General features: G+C 39.2%; 1 protein-coding gene across 1 annotated transcript in view; it reads left to right on the top strand.

The window, feature by feature from the left end:
• Positions 1 to 19,640, top strand: part of CACNA1E (calcium voltage-gated channel subunit alpha1 E) — an 877,957-nt gene that overhangs the window by 728,835 nt on the left and 129,482 nt on the right. Inside the window, exons 15-20 of the mRNA XM_056531933.1 lie at positions 446 to 558; positions 674 to 805; positions 4,181 to 4,253; positions 5,404 to 5,521; positions 15,851 to 15,918; positions 16,905 to 17,002. Coding sequence (XP_056387908.1) covers positions 446 to 558; positions 674 to 805; positions 4,181 to 4,253; positions 5,404 to 5,521; positions 15,851 to 15,918; positions 16,905 to 17,002 — 602 coding nt within the window. The remainder of the gene's footprint in view (positions 1 to 445; positions 559 to 673; positions 806 to 4,180; positions 4,254 to 5,403; positions 5,522 to 15,850; positions 15,919 to 16,904; positions 17,003 to 19,640) is intronic.

The following is a 19,640-nucleotide window of genomic DNA, read 5'->3' as shown; positions in this document are numbered from 1 at the left end:
ACAAACCAGCACCCTGCCCTGTACTGATAAGGAGCAAAACAGCTGTCTAAAGGCTGGTCCTCTTCTTTTTGGTTTGGCTGGTAACCCAAAGTCATGTTTCAAGGTTCTGTATGGGTTGAGCATTGATTTACAGGCTAGCCACCTCAAATGGATGGCACTGGAGAGACAGCTTTCTTCCTTTGGAGAAAAGCTGATTTTCATAACTTTTTTTCCCCAGGACACAATGCCTGGTCTATTCTCTACTCCATATAGTGGTCTCCACAAGAAGAAACTCTACTACTTTACACTTTCTCAGGCTATAGTTCTAGGCAGTTTCAATGTTCACAAATATGTGTAAAATTTGTTTTATTAACTATATATCAATTCTAGATTAATTTGGAAATTTTGAACAATTTACCTCAATGTAAATACCAGTGAACCTATTGCTTTAAATTGTCTTTTTCAGGTCACAATTGGAAGTATATTTGAAGTCCTTTGGGCCATATTTAGACCCGGGACATCTTTTGGCATTAGTGTCTTAAGAGCTCTGCGGCTTTTAAGGATATTTAAAATAACCAAGTGAGTGCAATTGAAGTGTTCTTTGTTTTGTATTGTAATATCTTGTTTAATATATTTGTCATTTACAGTATAATTATGCCATAGGATGATGGTAGAATTTTGTGTATTTCTGCAGATACTGGGCCTCTTTGAGGAACTTGGTGGTGTCTTTGATGAATTCCATGAAGTCAATTATCAGCCTGCTCTTCCTCCTATTCCTCTTCATTGTTGTGTTTGCACTGCTTGGAATGCAGCTGTATGGTGGCAGGTAGGTTATATTTGTACTATCTTGGATCATTTGACTTTTTTTGGATTTCAAAGTAAAAAATGACGGGTGATTACATTTGATTACAAGTTGATGTGAATCAGGGCATATTTATCCACTTCAATAAACAGCCAACTATATTATTCTGCACATCTGTGGGGACCAAAAGAAGAGAAAGTAGATTTTGTTGCACTTAGCATATGGGTATAACTCCTGCTATCGACACATATGCCTGTCCAGCCACTGGCTTAGGTGGGTCACCACTATGACCATTTTTCGGTTGAGCAGGCATTTCCTATGAGGAATGCAGGAAGCATTCAGCAGCAGATAGCCGTACCATTGTGGTTAGGCAGACGGTGAGTTAGTTGTCCTTGACTCAGGAGTCCAGTAGGCACGGAAACACAATGGGTGACAGCCTTCCTTGTATATATACAAAGATAACTGTCAATCACTAAGAATGACTGCCTGTTAGACTCCTAAAACCAGTATGAGCAAGTTACTGATCAGTTAACTTATTCAACCTGACAAGTCCCCTTTAAGTTAATGATCATGTACATGACCATATTACAGCTCTGAAAACAAAAGGAAAATGTCAGCTTTCTGACTACTATCCTCCTAAGAGGTGCAGCGAGTAAAATTCGCAAAGCCAGAAAACAAGAGATCCAGCGCTCAGTCAGAGGTCCCAGATAACACATATTACAGTACACGTTACAATACAAGAACAATAATTCTTGAAGCATTTCGAGGGGGATTGCGTCTTAGTCACGAGCCCTAAAAACACATAGCAGTAAGACTCTTATATATCAACCCTTAGAACCACGAAATGGTAATGGAACAGCAAATTAGAATCACATATGCGCTGTACAGGAGAAGAGAAAAAGAAAGAATGCTTTAAACCCCTTATATCTGTATAATTAAATCTGTATAATGAAATTATAGATTTCAAGCATTTTTTCAAGCATTTTTTCTTTTTATCTTTTCTTTCAGCTATGTGTTTTTAGAGCTTATGACCAGACACATCAAGAATTATTGTTCTTGTATTGTGACGTCTACTGTAATGTTTTAATGGATTCTTAATAAATGAAGACATTTTTATACGGACCTCCAACAGAGCGCTGGATCTCTTTCTTTCTTGTTTTGTGAATATTAAAGTTTTGTGCAGCTCTGAGTTAATATGACTTAATAGGGCACTCATAGACCTATATGAGTCACTTCTGTACCTCCATGTGACTTGGATTCCATGAAAAGGCAAAAATATAGAATGCTGTATTTTGATGATATTTATAGCATTACTTATAGGGAAGAATTACTGTATAATACGACTTGTCCTTGCATTGCTGAAGCCTTGATTATTGTTGAAATCCTATACTAAGATATGATTTATTCTTCCATCTGAAAGGGTTAACATAGAACCGGCATTAGATAGAAAGCCGGCAAGGTCACAGGAACATTGCAGCAGCCATCCCAGCGAATCCTCATCTAGTTCACTGTGTCATGCTTATTGAGGCCAGCGCCAATTATACTGATGAATAACTGTAATATTGATCAAGTCCATGGCAGCAAGTGTTAGAATACTGTAAGCACTGCTTACCTCCACAATGGAGATAATTAATAAAGTGCCTCAATTTAAGGCGATAGAAAAATAACAGGTTAAAATGCATATGAAAAAGAGAAAGCGTATAAAAGAGAATGGCATTACGCTTTTTAGCACAAAGCTCAATTGAGATCCACCCATTAGCTGAGTAATACAAGAACCATTTTTCTATTTAAAAAAAAAAAAAACAGCTTAAACAGTTCCCATTTGCTTTTTACTAGACTTTCCATAGTCTGCATGAAAAACAAATATATTTTAGACCTGATCTCCATGTAGCTGAGGATTGTTACCTATATCAAGTTAATATGTGCAGAACTGTCAACTATGAAGGATGTATTATAAGAAATATGTCACCGCTAAGGGTATGTTCACACTGCGGAATATAGACAGTAGGTGCCGGCAAAATGAGTCAGTGCTAGGACCGCTTGAATATGCACCATCTTCATAAATGGTAATGCCCTGAACATGGCCTAAGACATCTTTCACACTGTGTAAATAGAGAATAAGAGCTACACTGAAACAATAGCAGCACACCAAAATGCATAATTTGGAAATACATGGATACTCTTTATTGCACTATTAACACATAGTGAAATATCAAAAGGCACACAGTTTAATAAAACCATTTAAAATTGGCCATAAAGGCCCAAAGCACAACAAAGAGGAGAGGCCATGAACCCCCTCCTCTACAGGCACCTGTCCTGAAGTAATACAATGAACAATGGTAGTTAAACCCCAGTCTGCATATAGCACAGCCCTCCTTAATAATAAACATCAATACAAATACCACTGGTACATATGACTGCAAAAGCTGTCAAACTGTGAAAAACACTAAAAGTGAAAAATACAGACAGTATACCACCATAGATGAGGTAGGCGAGTCAGACTGGAGGACATCCAAGAGTAGAAAAAATATGTAGTAAGGACAGGGCCACAGAGGACCCCTTTACACGTTACCTTCAGCTGACCAGTAACAAGTGAACTATTTTGTGTCTTATTCATAGGCCGGATATTGTGTTGAAACTGTATAGTCATTGTATGAGTTATACAGAAATCGAAAAACATGGCTACGTTCTTTCGGAAATAGAGTCACCTGCCCATAGGTTGTGTTTGGTCAAATACTTCATTGAGCTGAGCTGCAAATGCAACAACGACCTATGGAGAGATGTGGCGCTGCTTCTGGAAGAAATCCTGTAAAACTCCTTTAACCTGGCAACTCAGTATTGCAGCCTTCCTATAGGAGAGACTTTCTCAGGCTATGTTCACACTTTGGAATGTGCAATTTGGAATGCACAGAAAATCTCAGTGCTGACATTCTGGAGACTGCCGGTGCTAGGATCCCACGAGAATGCAGAGTCTCATAGATGGTTATGCATTCCACGCCGAGTCTGCAGAAAGAATGAACAGGTTCATTCTTTGTGCGGACACAGAATTCGGAAGCGTAACAAAATCCCGTTGAATTCAATGGCAATCTGCTGCAGCGGAAATTCCGAGGTGTGAACATAGCCTTAGGGCAACATGGTCTTTGAGGCAAACACCCAAAAATATTACCCAGCATGGAGGAAAGACTTCACAGCTACAAAGGAAATATTCTCTGCTTTAAGGCACTCATACTTTCACATCTGGTTTCACATTAAACAATAATCTGCTCCATTGATAAATCCCCCTTTCTGTCAGAGAATATTGCTTATACTTCATAGTAGTTTGTGTTTAAATTTTTTTTGTTTGAAGATTGTGTATTTTGTGCTGCTATACATAATACATTACATCTCCTTTGGTTGCAGATTTAATTTCAATGATGGCACCCCTTCTGCAAACTTTGATACATTTCCTGCAGCCATTATGACGGTCTTTCAGGTAATGCTATGCTCATAGTATGTCGGATAGATACCATAACCTGATCATACACTTATAGGGGACAATTTATTCAAATCTGTCTAGAGGAAAAGTTGCTGAGTTGCCAATAGCAACTTGGCGAATGGAAGATGACAAAGTCGAATTCATTCCGAATTTCATGAAAAATTTGATTCTGAATGAATCCGAATTTCCTCGCGCTTCATTGAAACGAATCCCTTCATTCACTACATTTTGTGCGGGCTGGGAGCTAAAATGGCAGCTAAATGTGTAAAAACATGGGGCAAGGAAGTCTGGGAAGGCGGGAAAGTGGGTAGGCGGGAAAGTGAAAAATATACACACTCCACACTCCTGCGTTTTTTCTGGTTAAAGCTAATAGGGGAAAAGCATTAAAAAATGTATGCACTAGATTGTTACGCTTATTTCTGGTGCAACCGTACTGGGGAGTATTACGCTGTTGTATGTGTTTTCTGTTTCAAGCGTATAGTGGCCTGTTAGTGTAAAAGCAGGGGTATGTACACACACATTGAGTGTTACGCATGTTTCTGTTGCAGCCGTATAGGGGCGTATTTCTCTATAAAAAGTAAAATATAGATGCACTCAGCTGTTGTACGTGTTTTCTGTTTAAACTTGTTAATCTCTTCAATTGTGATGCCGCAACCAGACTCTGTCATTGTGCCGCTCTGCGGCAGTGATTCTAATAGGGACGCCTGTAATCTGCATGTTATACTGAATAACAGTATTATTTCACTACCCCAGCACACTCCCTATGTGTGTGTTACGGCAAGGCAAAGTGTTCTACACCCCTATTGAGGCTCTCTGTTACCCCGGAAATAGCCGTTTTTAATAGTGATTTGCCGCAAATAAACTCGGATTGAACCAAATTCTTGGGGAAAATTCAGCGAATTGGCCAAATCAAATTTTTTCAAAATTCGCCCATCAACAATAGCCACCAATCAGATTGCTTCTTTCATTTCCGAAAAAGCCTCTAAAAAATAAAAGAAGCAATCTGATTTTTGCTATGGGCAACTCAGAACCTTTTCCTCTTGACAGGTTCTGATAAATCTCCCCCTATTTTGCATTAATCTACAGATTATAGCTTGTTATTCAATGAAGAAAGCTTTACCGACCGTGTTATGTATCATTCATTTAGATTTTAACTGGAGAAGATTGGAATGAGGTGATGTACAATGGTATCCGGTCACAGGGGGGAGTCAGTTCTGGAATGTGGTCTTCCATTTATTTCATCGTCCTCACGCTATTTGGAAACTGTATCCTACTTACGACTTTTGTGTATTTGATCTGCGGATGAATATTTTCTTTGTAGGAAGACACATTTGCAATAAGAAATATTGCAAGCCATGTAACAAAATAATTTTAGACAAAAAAAGGATCTATTATAGTTTAAGTAGAGCCCCAGAATTCAATGGGTGTGCTATCCAGGATCCTTGTACAGGAATCCTGAGGACAGATAAGTCCATTGAGGAGGCTTAAAGGGGTACTGCGGTGGAAAACTTTTTTTTTTTTTTTTTTTAAATGAACTGGTGCCAGAAAGTTAAACAAATTTGTAAATCAATTCTATTAAAAAATCTTAATCCTTTCAGTACTTTTTAGCAGCTGTTTACTACAGAGCAAAATCTTTATTTTTTGAATTTCTTTTTTTGTTGTCCACAGTGCTCTCTGCTGACACCTGATACCCATATCAGGAACTGTCCAGAGCAGGAGAAAATCCCCATAGCAAACCTATGCTGCTCTGGACAGTTCCTGAAACAGACAGAGGTGTCAGCAGAGACCACTGTGGACAACACAAAAAAGAAATTCAAAAAGTAAAGAATTTCCTCTGTAGTAAACAGCTGCCAAAAAGTACCAAAAGGATTAAGATTTTTTTATCGAAGTAATTTACAAATCTGTTTAACTTTCTGGCACCAGTTCATTTAAGAAAAAGTTTTCCACCGGAGTACTCCTTTAAGGCTAAGTTTCCAGTTGTTTTTTTTCTGGCAGTTCTTGGAATACTGCCACTGCAGTTTTTGAGCCAAAGCCAGAAGTGTATTCATAAGGAATTGGACATATAAAGGAAGGAGTTAGACTTCTCCTTCCTTATGGATTACAAAAACTGCCAGAAAAAAAACCAAGTGGAAATTTTGCCTAAAGGAGATGTCCAGCAAAAGTTAAAAAAAATAAAAATAAATAAATTAAATGAAATATATATATATATATATATATATATATATATATATATGCTCACCATGACTCCACAAGGCATCTCAGCTGATTTGTTTCAAAATCAGACCCCAATAGACTCCATAAACAGGCTTTGAAAATCCTGCTGAGTGAGCAAAAAACTTCACACACTGGGCTTGTTTCCTATGTGAGCTGCAGGGAGGGGTGTGTTGCCCTCCAGCCAATCAGGGACACTTAAACACAGCACACTGAAGCTGTCAGCTCTCTGAACTGAGGAGAAGGGAGTGGGAAGTGTCGTCTATGGTAGACGCTAGTCATCATTGGTATAAGATCTCCTGGACTTTCTTCCTGGAGGAAAAGCTGAGAGAAACAGGGTATGTGCTCAGAAAAGATTACACTTCACATTGCAAAGTTATATAACTTTATCATGTTCAGCTTTATAAAGGTAATTTCATTTGGATGTAGTTCTCCTTTAAAATGAATGAGATTTCAGTCGTTGTACTGACCATTCAAGTTAAATGCCCTCTTGTCTATCCTTTGACATGGCCTTTTGTTATAGCATTATTTTCTCTCTTTAATTGGGCATTGTTTCCATGTTACTTATATTGCTGTGAATGTTAAGCTTTTTTTCTTATTTTTCTTATTTTTATTCACCTATGTCATTGTCACCGAGATACATGTATTCCTACTTCATATGATGTACACTTTCTTTTTGGAACTACTGTTTGTTGTTATATTTACCTTACCTTTCCCACACACTTTTTTCTCCTTCCTTTTTTTTTAATTTTTGTATCCCTCTCCCTTTCTTCTGGTTTAACAACTTTAATAAAAACTTTGAATGATATTTTACTAGTTATAAAGTAGATAGAGATAGGAACAGGGATAAAACTTTGTGTGATTTAGTGAGGCAGGTATACAGGGGTTAGGTGCAGCATGAGAGAAATCTTTGTATTAAAGATTGAATATTGAGAGATGAGCAAAATTTGCAAAACTCCCAAAATTTGTTATAGGCCCAATTCATTAGAATTAGCAATCACATTTGATTTAGTCTAAATAAATAGCCACTATCATTAGGAAAAACTTTTGACCTGTCCTAGCAACATGTCAAAATCAACATATCAAAATTTGGATCAGCGGGGGTCTGATTGTTCAAGCTGGGAGAAGTTTGTGCGTTTTCCTGATCGGTGGAGGTCTAAACACTCTGACTCCCACCATTCAAAACTTCGTCACTAGGACATGTCAAAAGTTTTTCCTAATGATGGTTACTTTTTAAGTAAATAGTCCCTTTGATTTACCAAGTCCTTTCCTGCAAATCACCAAGTTCTTGTACAATTGTACAATTACTTTCTTTAAACACGTTGATCCTCCCCGATTTTCCCTGATCTAGATAATGTATCACATTGTGTTTTAATTTACATTCATTGTGCATTCACACATGATAACAGAACAAACATGCATATTCACTGTTTTATTCTTTTGTGGTTTCTTTTAATTGTCACCATCAGTAAATAATTTAAAAACACTTTTTACTCAGACTTCTTCACATATTACAGCGTGTGTGTGAAACCGAAAATTGTGTGAACTGAGAAAAAAAATGTCTAAGGTGAAAGGAAACTTCAGGAGTACTAAGTGACAAAATAGAGAAAATGCTTATGTTGCCTTCAGTCTAAATAAGGGGGTGGTTTGTACCTGGTGGAGATTAGAGATTGTGAAGGATTTCTTGAAGAAAACAGGCCATCTTCCATTTTATATTAATGACTTACTTTTTTCACTTGTGGGTAAATGGGCACTTTTGCAAAAATGTTTTAGTTGTATTTATAATATACATTGGTTAAAAATGTGTATATTTTTTTAGGTGACAAATGTTCCATACTCCGCACTACTAGGGGGTCCAGAATACAGTCTTTTCCCTGCAACTATAGCCTACTATCAGCCTGCCCGGATGGACAGATCTCTCCCTATTTGAGTTTCTGCCCAAAGTTACAATTTAAATTACTCTTAAACTTCACAGCTGTTCAGAATAAATCAGAGAAAAGTGTAGTGTAAAACACAAAAAGCACACAATTATCACAAGCACTCACCAAAAGAAGAAGGGTACCTACAAACCTTTCCCAACCCACTAGTCTAAAAGACTCTTTTAAGAATCAGAGATGGATGGGCATCCTTTCCCAATGCTTAAACAGAGCAAATATTATTCTAGTTTCCAAATGATCTACTACCCCAGTGTTCAAGGAGTGATAAGTTGAGTTTAGTCTTGTAAGCCAATGTTGCAGGGGCAAAAGATTGTGATGGTTGAATCCTGATAAGATCCTATGACAAACAAATATGGACAGTGACAGTAACATACAGAATAATTCAAATAAATAAGAAATTCACTATGAATATGGCTTGAATATCTAACTCATATTGTCTAGCCACTCAGTGGGATCCCAATCTCAGGGTCACCATGGTCACCACTTCTTAGGCATTTGGGGCAGCCTCGATCAAGAGGCCTGGATCACCTACAAGTAGCAGTTAGGCCTACCTGCATGCACCCAGAAAGTAAGCTTCTTGTTAACATACAGTACCCACCCATACTTATTAATTCAGGGCATAGCCACTGATAAGAAAGTCTTACACTTGATCTTAGCCAAAAGGCAGCAAATCGATGGCCAGCTTGTAGTGCTACACCAAAAGTTGGCAAAGCCATACCTGTTTACTTTAATGTTAAAATATGCTTGTCTAAAAAGTTCTAACAATTAAGGCAACATGTCAGAAGTGTCTTTGTCGGTGAGGATCTGTGTGCTGACATGTCACTATGACATCTCAGAAGTTTTTTGTCTAAAGAGACAGGTACCCTTTAAAAGGTTTCTTAATAAGTCTACCACTATCATGTTTTATTTTATTCATCCCACAGCCCAATAGATCTCCATCTCCTCATTTGTCTTCTTTATTGTGCACTGTTAAATTGCGACTGTTTGCTTGTCCTCTATTTATGTGGATAAGTCAGTTCTCCCACCAAAAATGGTTAGGTGTAAATTATCAAATTTACAATATCTGATGCCTATTACACATGGCACTCCGGCCACTTGCGCTGGCCGTGAGCGTTTTGCCCCGCTCTCCCCTGCTGCCGGTGGGGCTGGGATCCGCATTGCGGGACAGGACCGCATGCGAATCCTAGCCTGTCACTTACCACGCTCCTCCGTCGCGCGTGCCTGAACTCTGTAATTTAAAGGGCTAGTATGCCCATAATTATGTGCAACACCTGACACATTCTATAAGTCCCTGTACCTCCCACACTTCCCTGCCAGATCTTCAGTGCCCTTAGCCTGAGATTAAAGGGGTACTCCGGTGAAAACCTTTTTTCTATTAAAGCAACTGATAGCAGAAAGTTAAACATATTTGTAAATTAACAATGTAAAAAGAAAGTAGTCGCACTCACCAGGGAGGATGTACTTCAACAGCAGCTTTATTCCAACGGTGAACAAGTGTTAAAAACACAAATGAACAGTCCGGGATATTCCAAACAGGGAGCGCGAGCGGCAGCTCAGACGCGGGGCATATCAATAGGAGGTGACTAGTTTCGCGTCATCAGACGCTTCTTCCGGCCACAGGTAAACGCCTCCCTTCAGTGGTAGCCATGTGTTTATACACCGGACCGTATATAGTGAACAATTAAAAAATAAATAAATTGTGCAAAACAGTGAAAAATGTATAAAAAACGACAATACATAGCTTAAAAAAACTAAAGAGATAAATGACTCACAAAAATGCTGAAAAATCTTGTCTTTCATTCATGCCCAGTGGCCCCATGGCATTAAGTTTTACTATCCAGAAAGCCTCTCGGCGCATAAAGAAAACATTTTTATCCATGCCAACGGGGAGGCTGTCAATTCTCTGTAACCTGGCAAATTTTATGTCCCTACTGTTGCTGCCATGGCATTCAGCCATATGGGCAACAAACCGGGGGGCTCCTTTGCCTGTCCGGAGAGAATATATATGTTCTCTCACTCTTGTACATAATTTACGTTTTGTTTTTCCCACATAAAATCTCTTGCAGGGACATAGTAAACAGTACACGATGTGAGTAGACTTGCATGTGATTAATTGGTTGACAAAAATATTGTGACCACCCAAGGAAAAATTTCTCTTTGCTAAATTTAGATTGCAAAAATTACCGTATTTATCGGGGTATACCACGCACCGGCCTATAACACGCACCCTCATTTTACCAAGGATATTTGGGTAAAAAAAAAAAGTTTTTTACCCAAATATCCTTGGTAAAATGAGGGTGCGTGTGTGTACATGTGTATACCCCAATACACTGTTTCGGAACCCGCAGAAGCCCCCAGGAAAGGCAGGGGGAGAGAGGCCTTCGCTGCCCGCTTCTCTCCCCCTGCCTTTCCTGGGGGTCTAGAGCCCTGCTGCCACCGCTTCTCTCCCCCTGGCTATCGGCGCCGCTGCCCCATTGCCTCCCCCCATCCCTGTTTGTATAATTACCTGTTGCCGGGGTCGGGTCCGCGCTGCTTCTGGCTCCGGTGCCGGTCTCCTGCATCGTTGCTATGCACTGAGAGGCGCAGTGATGAGTGACGTCTTCAATGTGACGTCACTCGTCGCGCCGCGCGGACCCGACCCCGGCAACAGGTAATTATACAACCGGGGATGGGGGAGGCAATGGGGCCGCGGTGCCGGCTGTCTCTTGACCCCAGGATAGGCAGGGGCAGAGAAGCCGGCAGCGACGGCAGGTCTCTGGACCTGCAAAAGCCGCTGCAGTTCATTGATTTAAAGCGCCCGCTTTAAATCATTGAACTGCAGCGGCTTATCGGCGTATAACACGCTGGTAGACTTTAGGCAAAAAATTTTTGCTTAAAAAGTGTGTGTTATACGCCAATAAATACGGTACATCCTCTACAGGGAAAATTACCCTTGGGTGCCAAGTTGTTCAACCAATTATCTTTTTGTTCAGTTTTCTTCTTAGATTTCTTAAGTACATCCCCAACAGTAGTAGATCTTCTAAAAGTGACAATTGGCTTCTCCTCCGTACATTTTTTAAGATCTTCATCATTTTGGAGAAGATACCAATTGTCAATGATACTCTTTTTGATGATATTATTTATAGGAGAGTTAGCAAACGAAAAAACAATCCTTTTTTCTTCACTATTCCTAGTCTTATTCATTCTTCTTTTGGATGTTAATAAATCTCTCCTGTCTCTATTTTTATTTCTGTCGAAAGCCTTCGTAATAATCCCCTGGGGGTAACCTCTCTTTTCCAATCTGTGGGTTAATTCCTCTGCCTGGGACAAAAAGGTGTCATTGTTGTTATTAACTCTTTTTAACTGTAAGAATTGACTGTACGGTATGTTATCTTTAACATAAGATGGATGGGAACTTTCATAATGTAAAAAAGTATTCTTGGAAATAGCCTTTCTATACCCCTCCGTCTGTAACACACCGCTGTCAATTCTCAGTTTGACATCTAAAAATTCTAACTTTTGTCCTCCAAAGCAACTATTAAAAAACATATTGGCTCCATTATTCTCATTGAGGTAGCAGATGAAGTCTTGGAACTCGTTCTCGGTCCCGTCCCAAATTACCAAACCATCATGCACATATCGTAAAAAATGTTTAATCTGTCTCAGAAAGGGATTAGAGATAGAAAAGATGCATTTCTTTTCAAGCACAGTGAGGAAAATGTTTGCATATGTGCAAGATACAGGAGAGCCCATGGCTGTGCCATGGGCCTGCCTGTACCAGCACTCATTATGTAGAAAATAATTATTTTCAAGGACGAAGCGTAGGGACTCACAAACGAAGTCCATAAATTCTTGGGACTTCCCTATTTCTAGCAGAAACTGTCTAAAGCCCCTATACCCGCATCATGTGGGATGCCGGTATATAAACTTTCAATATCAATAGATGTTAACTGAAATGAATCCATCCAAATGAAATTATCAAAGGCCTTCAATAATTCGCTAGTATCCTTTAATAAGGATTGTATCCCACTCAGTAGCGGGGCTAATAACCACTCCAGGTAGCTAGAAAGAGGCTGTGTCACAGACTCGATACTAGCCACTATGTGGCGGCCAGTAGGACAATCTAAATTCTTATGTACTTTTGGAAGTACGTACCATCTAGCAGGCTTAGGACTGTTAAGAATCAATTTCTCAGCTGTCTTGACTGAAATGTCCCCTTTTTCCACGTGGCGTCTAAGGAGGGAGCGGAGGCGATCGGTAGTTTTTACTGTAGGATTATTTTTAAGTTTTGTGTATACTGTATTGTCATTTAGCTGACGATCAACCTCGGCTTGGTGTGCCTCAGTACTCCAAACTACCACCGCTCCCCCCTGGTCTGCCTTAGTTATTAGTAAGTCCTTCCTAGAGCCTAACCATTTTAATGCATTAGTTTCTTTTGCAGAAAGATTATTTTGGGGGGATGGATAGATTAATGCTTGTGCATCTCTTTTTACAGCCTTATGAAAAAGATCAATATTGCTACCAGGTATGATGGGCGGACAGAAAGTGGATTTATTGCCACCACGGAAAAAAGAGGACGGAGTGTATAAATCCTCTCCATCTATATTAGATACCTCACTATCCAATTCATGTTCGTCCATCAACCCACAAAGAATTTCAACACAATCCTGATCCTGAGGGGAAAATTCATGAGCCATACTATAACCTAATTTGGAAATACAGTAAGGTTTTTCACCTTCCAGAGATTTTTTTCACTTTAGCTATATCAACACCTCCCTTTTTCATGCTGGTGAAATATTTATTCAAACATATTTTGCGTAAGGCCTTATGTAAATCAATGTCAAAACGTGTAGAATTAAACTTGTCATGTAACCCAAAATGTAGTCCTTTAGACAGCACCGAAATACAACTAGAGTCCAGGGTTACATCGGTTAAGTTTATAACATTGTCCTCTATTGTAGAGGTCTCTAGGAGATATTCTTTCTCTTCCGAGCTCCTGAATTGACCCCTTTTTAAAGATAACATACCGTACAGTAAATTCTTACGGTTAAAAAGTTATTAGCAACAATGACACCTTTTTGTCCCAGGCAGAGGAATTAACCCACAGATTGGAAAAGAGAGGTTACCCCCCAGGGGATTATTAGGAAGGTTTTCGACCGAACTAAAAATAGACACAGGAGAGATTTATTAACATCCAAAAGAAGAATGAATAAGACTAGGAATAGTAAAGAAAAAAGGATTGTTTTTTCGTTTGCTAACTCTCCTATAAATAATATCATCAAAGAGAATATCATTGACAATTGGTATCTCCTCCAAAATGATGAAGATCTTAAAAAATGTATGGAGGAGAAGCCAATTGTCACTTTTAGAAGATCTACTACTGTTGGGGATGTACTTAAGAAATCTAAGAAGAAAACTGAACAAAAAGATATTTGGTTGAACAACTTGGCACCCAAGGGTAATTTTCCCTGTAGAGGATGTAATTTTTGCAATCTAAATTTACCAAAGAGAAATTTTTCCTTGGGTGGTCACAATATTTTTGTCAACCAATTAATCACATGCAAGTCTACTCACATCGTGTACTGTTTACTATGTCCCTGCAAGAGATTTTATGTGGGAAAAACAAAACGTAAATTATGTACACGAGTGAGAGAACATATATATTCTCTCCGGACAGGCAAAGGAGCCCCCCGGTTTGTTGCCCATATGGTTGAATGCCATGGCAGCAACAGTAGGGACATTAAATTTGCCGGGTTAGAGAATTGACAGCATCCCCGTTGGCATGGATAAAAATGTTTTCCTTATGCGCCAAGAGGCTTTCTGGATAGTAAAACTTAATGCCATGGGGCCGCTGGGCATGAATGAAAGACAAGATTTTTCAGCATTTTTGTGAGTCATTTATCTCTTTAGTGTTTTTAAGCTATGTATTGTTGTTTTTTATACATTTTTCACTGTTTTGCACAATTTATATATTTTTTAATTGTTCACTATATACGGTCCGGTGTATAAATACATGGCTACCACTGAAGGGAGGCGTATACCTGTGGCCGGAAGAAGCGTCTGATGAAAACTAGTCGCCTCCTATTGGTATGCCCCGCGTCTGAGCTGCTGCTCGCGCTCCCCGCTTGGAATATGCCGGACTGTTCATTTGTGTTTTTAACACTTGTTCACCGTTGGAATAAAGATGCTGTTGAAGTACATCTTCCCTGGTGAGTGCGACTTCTTTCTTTTTACATTGTGGATGTTCAGAGACTATCTTCTATAGTTGGTCAGCACCGCAGCTCAGCAGCTAACATAGCAGCCGGGATTTGGTTTTGTGTTGGAGATCTGGAGTTGGTGTATAGGGCAAAGTGGATTTGGCAGTGCCTGGTTTTTCTTTTGTTTCTCCTGAATTAAGATATTTGTAAATTACTTCTATTAAAAAATCTTAATCCTTCCTGTACTTATTAGCAGCTGCATACTACAGAGGAAATTCTTTTCTTTTTGGAATGCTCTCTGATGACACCACGAGCACAGTTCTCTCTGCTGACGTTATTATAATAATAATAACACTTTATTTATTGTTGTCCTTAGTGGGATTTGAACCCAAGTCCCCAGCACTGCAAGGCAGCAGTGCTAACCACTGAGCCACCATGCTGCCCTTAGCATACATCCGCTATGCATGGTTGCTAAAATGGACAGAGATGTCAGCAGAGAGCACTGTGCTCGTGATGTCATCAGTGTTCCAAAAAGAAAGGAATTTCCTCTGTAGCTTTCAGCAGCTAATAAGTACTGGAAGGATTAAGATTTTTTAATAGAAGTAATTTACAAATATGTTTAACTTTCTGCCACCAGTTGATTTAAAAGAAAAAAGGTTTTCACCGGAGTACCCCTTTAAGTGTTCCCAATTGTCTGTTGCCTTGCCCGTGTATTTTGACCCTTCCGCTTCGTTATTTGACTACGCACCTTTCCCGCCTGCCTTGACCTTCTGTCTACACCTCTGCCTCATCCTTCTGTACCTCGTTTTGCCCAGTTACCTGTGTGGTTGAGTCGTATCAGGGGTAGCGACCTGGGTGTCGCCTGCTGCAGCAAGCCCATCCTGCCTTGCGGCGTGCTCTGGTGAAGACCAGTTCTGCTCCCCGATACGGCCCGTGTCATCAGCTACACAGGTCGGAGGATCCTCATCCAGCAGCGTTACTACTACTACCGTGAGTGCTACAATGCCAGACACAATAGATTTTTGTAGGCCATTCCTCTGTTCAATGAATAAGATTATATACCTCATATATTGAACATTTTCTAAGTTTGTCACAAAAAATGTATGTAAGACTGTTTGCTTCTTCGTGGCGTGATCTTCAACAAGCTGTCAAGGATTTTCAGCCACATGTCAGATGTACTTTGTTATGTTCTCTTTCATAAAATTGCCAATAATTTCATCTGTTGAATATTACGTTCATATTTCATGTATCTAAACCTTAACTCTACCAGACACACTTCTCAATGTATTTCTTGCCATTGCTGTGGATAATTTGGCCAATGCACAGGAGCTGACCAAGGTAAGTGCTCATCCACAATAGTTTTTTTTTTGCATATACCTGAACCTACAGAAACATACAGAAAACTTGTATTCGGTGATGATAGCCTGGGTTTTCTTAACCCCAAAAAAATATATATCAACTTAATGGCCCTCATTTACTATTGCAAACCTGACATGTTTTGTCGGGTTGTGCGCCAGATTCTGTTGCATTGCACCACAAATTCTGTGTGCGCCAGATTTTGTGCCAGAATTTGCACCAGAATTGAAAAAAGCCAGAAAAAGGGGCATGGCCGCCGGGCAAAGGGGGATTGGTCTCCGAAAAGGGGCGTGTTCCCGACATTTTTGCAAAAAAACTACATATTTACTAAGGCTTCCACATTAAATGTGGTGGATTTAAGCTGAGGAAAAGAGATCAGAGCATGTGTAAAAAAAGAAAAGTATAGGGAAAGTGGAAAATGTAGGGAAACCTTAAAAAATACAGTGGAAAATAAATTGTAGGGAATAAAAACCCACATAGAAACCTCCACTCTTAGTAATTAAGGGCCAATATCTATTAAAATAAAAACAAATTATTCTTACCTTTTAAATCCCTTATTATAAAATATTCTAAACATTTTAAACATTTTTGTCAATTAAGCCTAATAATAAGATGATAAGAGGACACTTCTCATTCCGTAGAGAAAACTTTTCAGCAGTCATCTACTTACCATCAGAGACAGGAAAAAATAAATAAAAGGTGATATCTCTACATATAGATGAGACAGGATCTGGCTATGCACAATATGTGATAGTCATAGCTTCCCTTCTCCCTGCACAATGACCTTTGGGTATTTTTCACGTTAGTGACTTTGCTCCTTGTAGCGCTGTTAAGCACATGCTATGTATAAAATTTGGTCAAAATGTGGAGTTTTTTGGTCAAAATGTGGGTAAAAAGTAAGAAAAAGTTTAGAAATTTGAGAAAAAATTGAAAGAGTAACTGATTCCTTGTTACTTGATCTTCCATAGGATGAGCAAGAAGAAGAGGAGGCGTTTAACCAAAAACATGCCCTTCAAAAAGCCAAGGAGGTCAGCCCTATGTCTGCACCTAATGCATCATCTGTTGAGTGAGTTAGTTATAAACCGGATATGTTGTTTTCCATGTTGTCTTTTAATATTGTGTATAATTATTCCTCTGAACACTCATGTTAACTGTATTATACAAGTATCCTGTGGCCATGTATACCTTCTATACTATAGATTAAAATGTGGCCACAGGGAACATCCATTCAACCCAGCCGAGGTGTAACTCACCAGGTACCAATGTAACATTTGTATGAGACCCCTATTTAGCATATTTCATTTATAATATTAATGACCTATTTTGTAACAAATGACACTTCAGGCACCATAGCCTTGGTCCAGTTGCTACCTCGAAACCCCTTTTAGCTATACTCCTGCAACTCACATGGACATTTTGGATGCAACTTTTTCTCAGACTTTCCTTGAGTTATGCTTATGATCAGCAGAGAGCTCTTATTGACTTTTTAATGGCTGCCATCAGCTGGGTGACCTAGAATGATTAGAACATCTTTATTTTAAGAACTATTTCTTAATGTGAAAAACTGGCTGTGATCAAGCTGCACTCCAATCTCATTTCCATGGCATGCTCCCAATGACAAATCCATTTACTTAGGAATATGAAAACCTCTCCAATAAATTTTCTAGCAACAATTCAGAAATATATTTTTCTACCAAAGGTCGCTTAGTGGCTAAACACAATTTTTTAATGCACCGGGAATAGGTGGGGGGTGTACCGTAAAATACTCTTAGGAAAATTAATTTAAGAACCTGTTGCAAACTAAAAAATACCTTGACTAGTTTACCAAAGTCAGTTTTAGATATCCTGTTGGAGTATTCTACGTTAATAGAGGAGAGTTCCTCACTGAGAACCTTCGTAATTTAGCCAGGGCAGAGAATGGCTCCAAGAAGCAATGCTCTCTTTCTCCAGAAGACCCACTTTGTGCAGCATATTGATTTCATGTGATACCATATCCCCCCCTGGAGAGGAGCTACAGAGAAATGAAACTTCAGTTATTGTGTCCATCCCCTCCCCCCAGAGCTGTAATTAGAGATGAGCGAACTTACAGTAAATTCGATTCGTCACAAACTTCTCGGCTCGGCAGTTGATGTCTTATCCTGCATAAATTTGTTCAACTTTCAGGTGCTCCCGTGGGCTGCAAAAGGTGGATACAGTCCTAGGAGACTCTTTCCTAGGACTGTATCCACTTTTTCCAGCCCACCGGAGCACCTGAAAGCTGAACTAATTTATGCAGGAAAAGTCAGCAACTGCCGAGCTGAGAAGTTTGTGACAAATCGAATTTACTGTAAGTTCGCTCATCTCTAGCTGTAATACGTTGACCACGATCTATAATTTATTACAGTGTATTTTCACACAGAGTTTTTTTTTTTTTTTGGCAAATTCATATAGAAATGTGGATATTATAGATATTTATGAGAGAAAACTGCAAGATTCTTCTGGTGGTGACTTATTCCTCTGAAAACAGGGTGCTTTAAATCCAACATGCCTGATCCTCCTCTCACTGCATTTTCTGTGAAAAATGATGGCCCCTATATACAATAGACAGCTGACTATGTTATAATCAGTGGGTTTGGGCAACTTTTACCTAAGTATATATGAACCGTTAGGATTCCAAAGTCTTTCCCTAGAACCAAGAACAGCTGATGATTGTAGGAACCTCGGGTGCGGTCACAGTGATGATTCATGTAATGACATAGCACCTTATCGGTATCATTGGTAATTACCGCTCTGACAGAATGTACAACGTAAACATTAAAAGAATAACACAATGTTTGGTGTAAATCTTAACTAACCATTAATTGGAAACATGAAACCCTGAAATTGCTAAAATGAACACCCACCTTACATTAGTCAAGAAGATTATGCCCAAATATTCAGGAAAACACATAAGTGTAAAATGAACTGAACATCCTCCTTGAAGAACATTGTACATACATTTTAAGGATTAATCTTCTGTAAGTTTATTGAGGGAGATTTATCAAAACCTGTGCAGAGGAAAAGTTGCCCATAGCAACCAATCAGATTGCTTCTTTCATTTTGCAGAGGCCTTTTCAAAAATGAAAGAAGAAATGTGATTGGTTGCTCTGAGCAACTGGTCAGCTTTTTCTCTGCACTGGTTTTGATAAATCTCCCCCATTGTGCCTTTTGTACATTTGTAATTATTGTGGTTAGGAGAAAAAACAAAATTGGTACCTAGAAATGTCTACAAGTAGTATATATCTTAAAAGTTTTTTTTAAGGACATGTTCGCATGGCAGGTTTGTCAGCTGGAAAAAGTCGTTGTAAATCTGCAGCAGAAATCTATGAATGTACCTTGAATTTTTACCTCAGAGTTTTATTTTGTATGCCATGGATTTTGGATTTGGCTTTAGCCACATTCAATGGGCCTTATCCGTCTCCAGGCCACTTGATGCAGTTTCCACTTGCAAGGTTTGAAAAAGTTGCATAGTTTTGCACGACGGCCACTTCAGCCAGTACCAGTTGAAGGCAGACAGGCATTTATCAAAAGGCACAGACATCTTGAATGCTGACGAGCTGTGCCAGGCACACAGGCACGCCATGCAGTATCGGCGGGAAAATAATTGCACATGTGTCACTTTATGTGCAAATGGGAGGGGAGGTCCCATGCTCAGGATGCCTGTCTATTATTTAGAGTAAAGAATC

The sequence above is a fragment of the Hyla sarda genome, chromosome 7 (genome assembly GCF_029499605.1).
Source record: "Hyla sarda isolate aHylSar1 chromosome 7, aHylSar1.hap1, whole genome shotgun sequence".
In the NCBI taxonomy this organism is placed as follows: Eukaryota; Metazoa; Chordata; class Amphibia; order Anura; family Hylidae; genus Hyla; species Hyla sarda.
The sequence above is the reverse complement of the archived record's forward strand: the minus strand, read 5'-3'. Positions and strand labels throughout refer to the sequence as shown.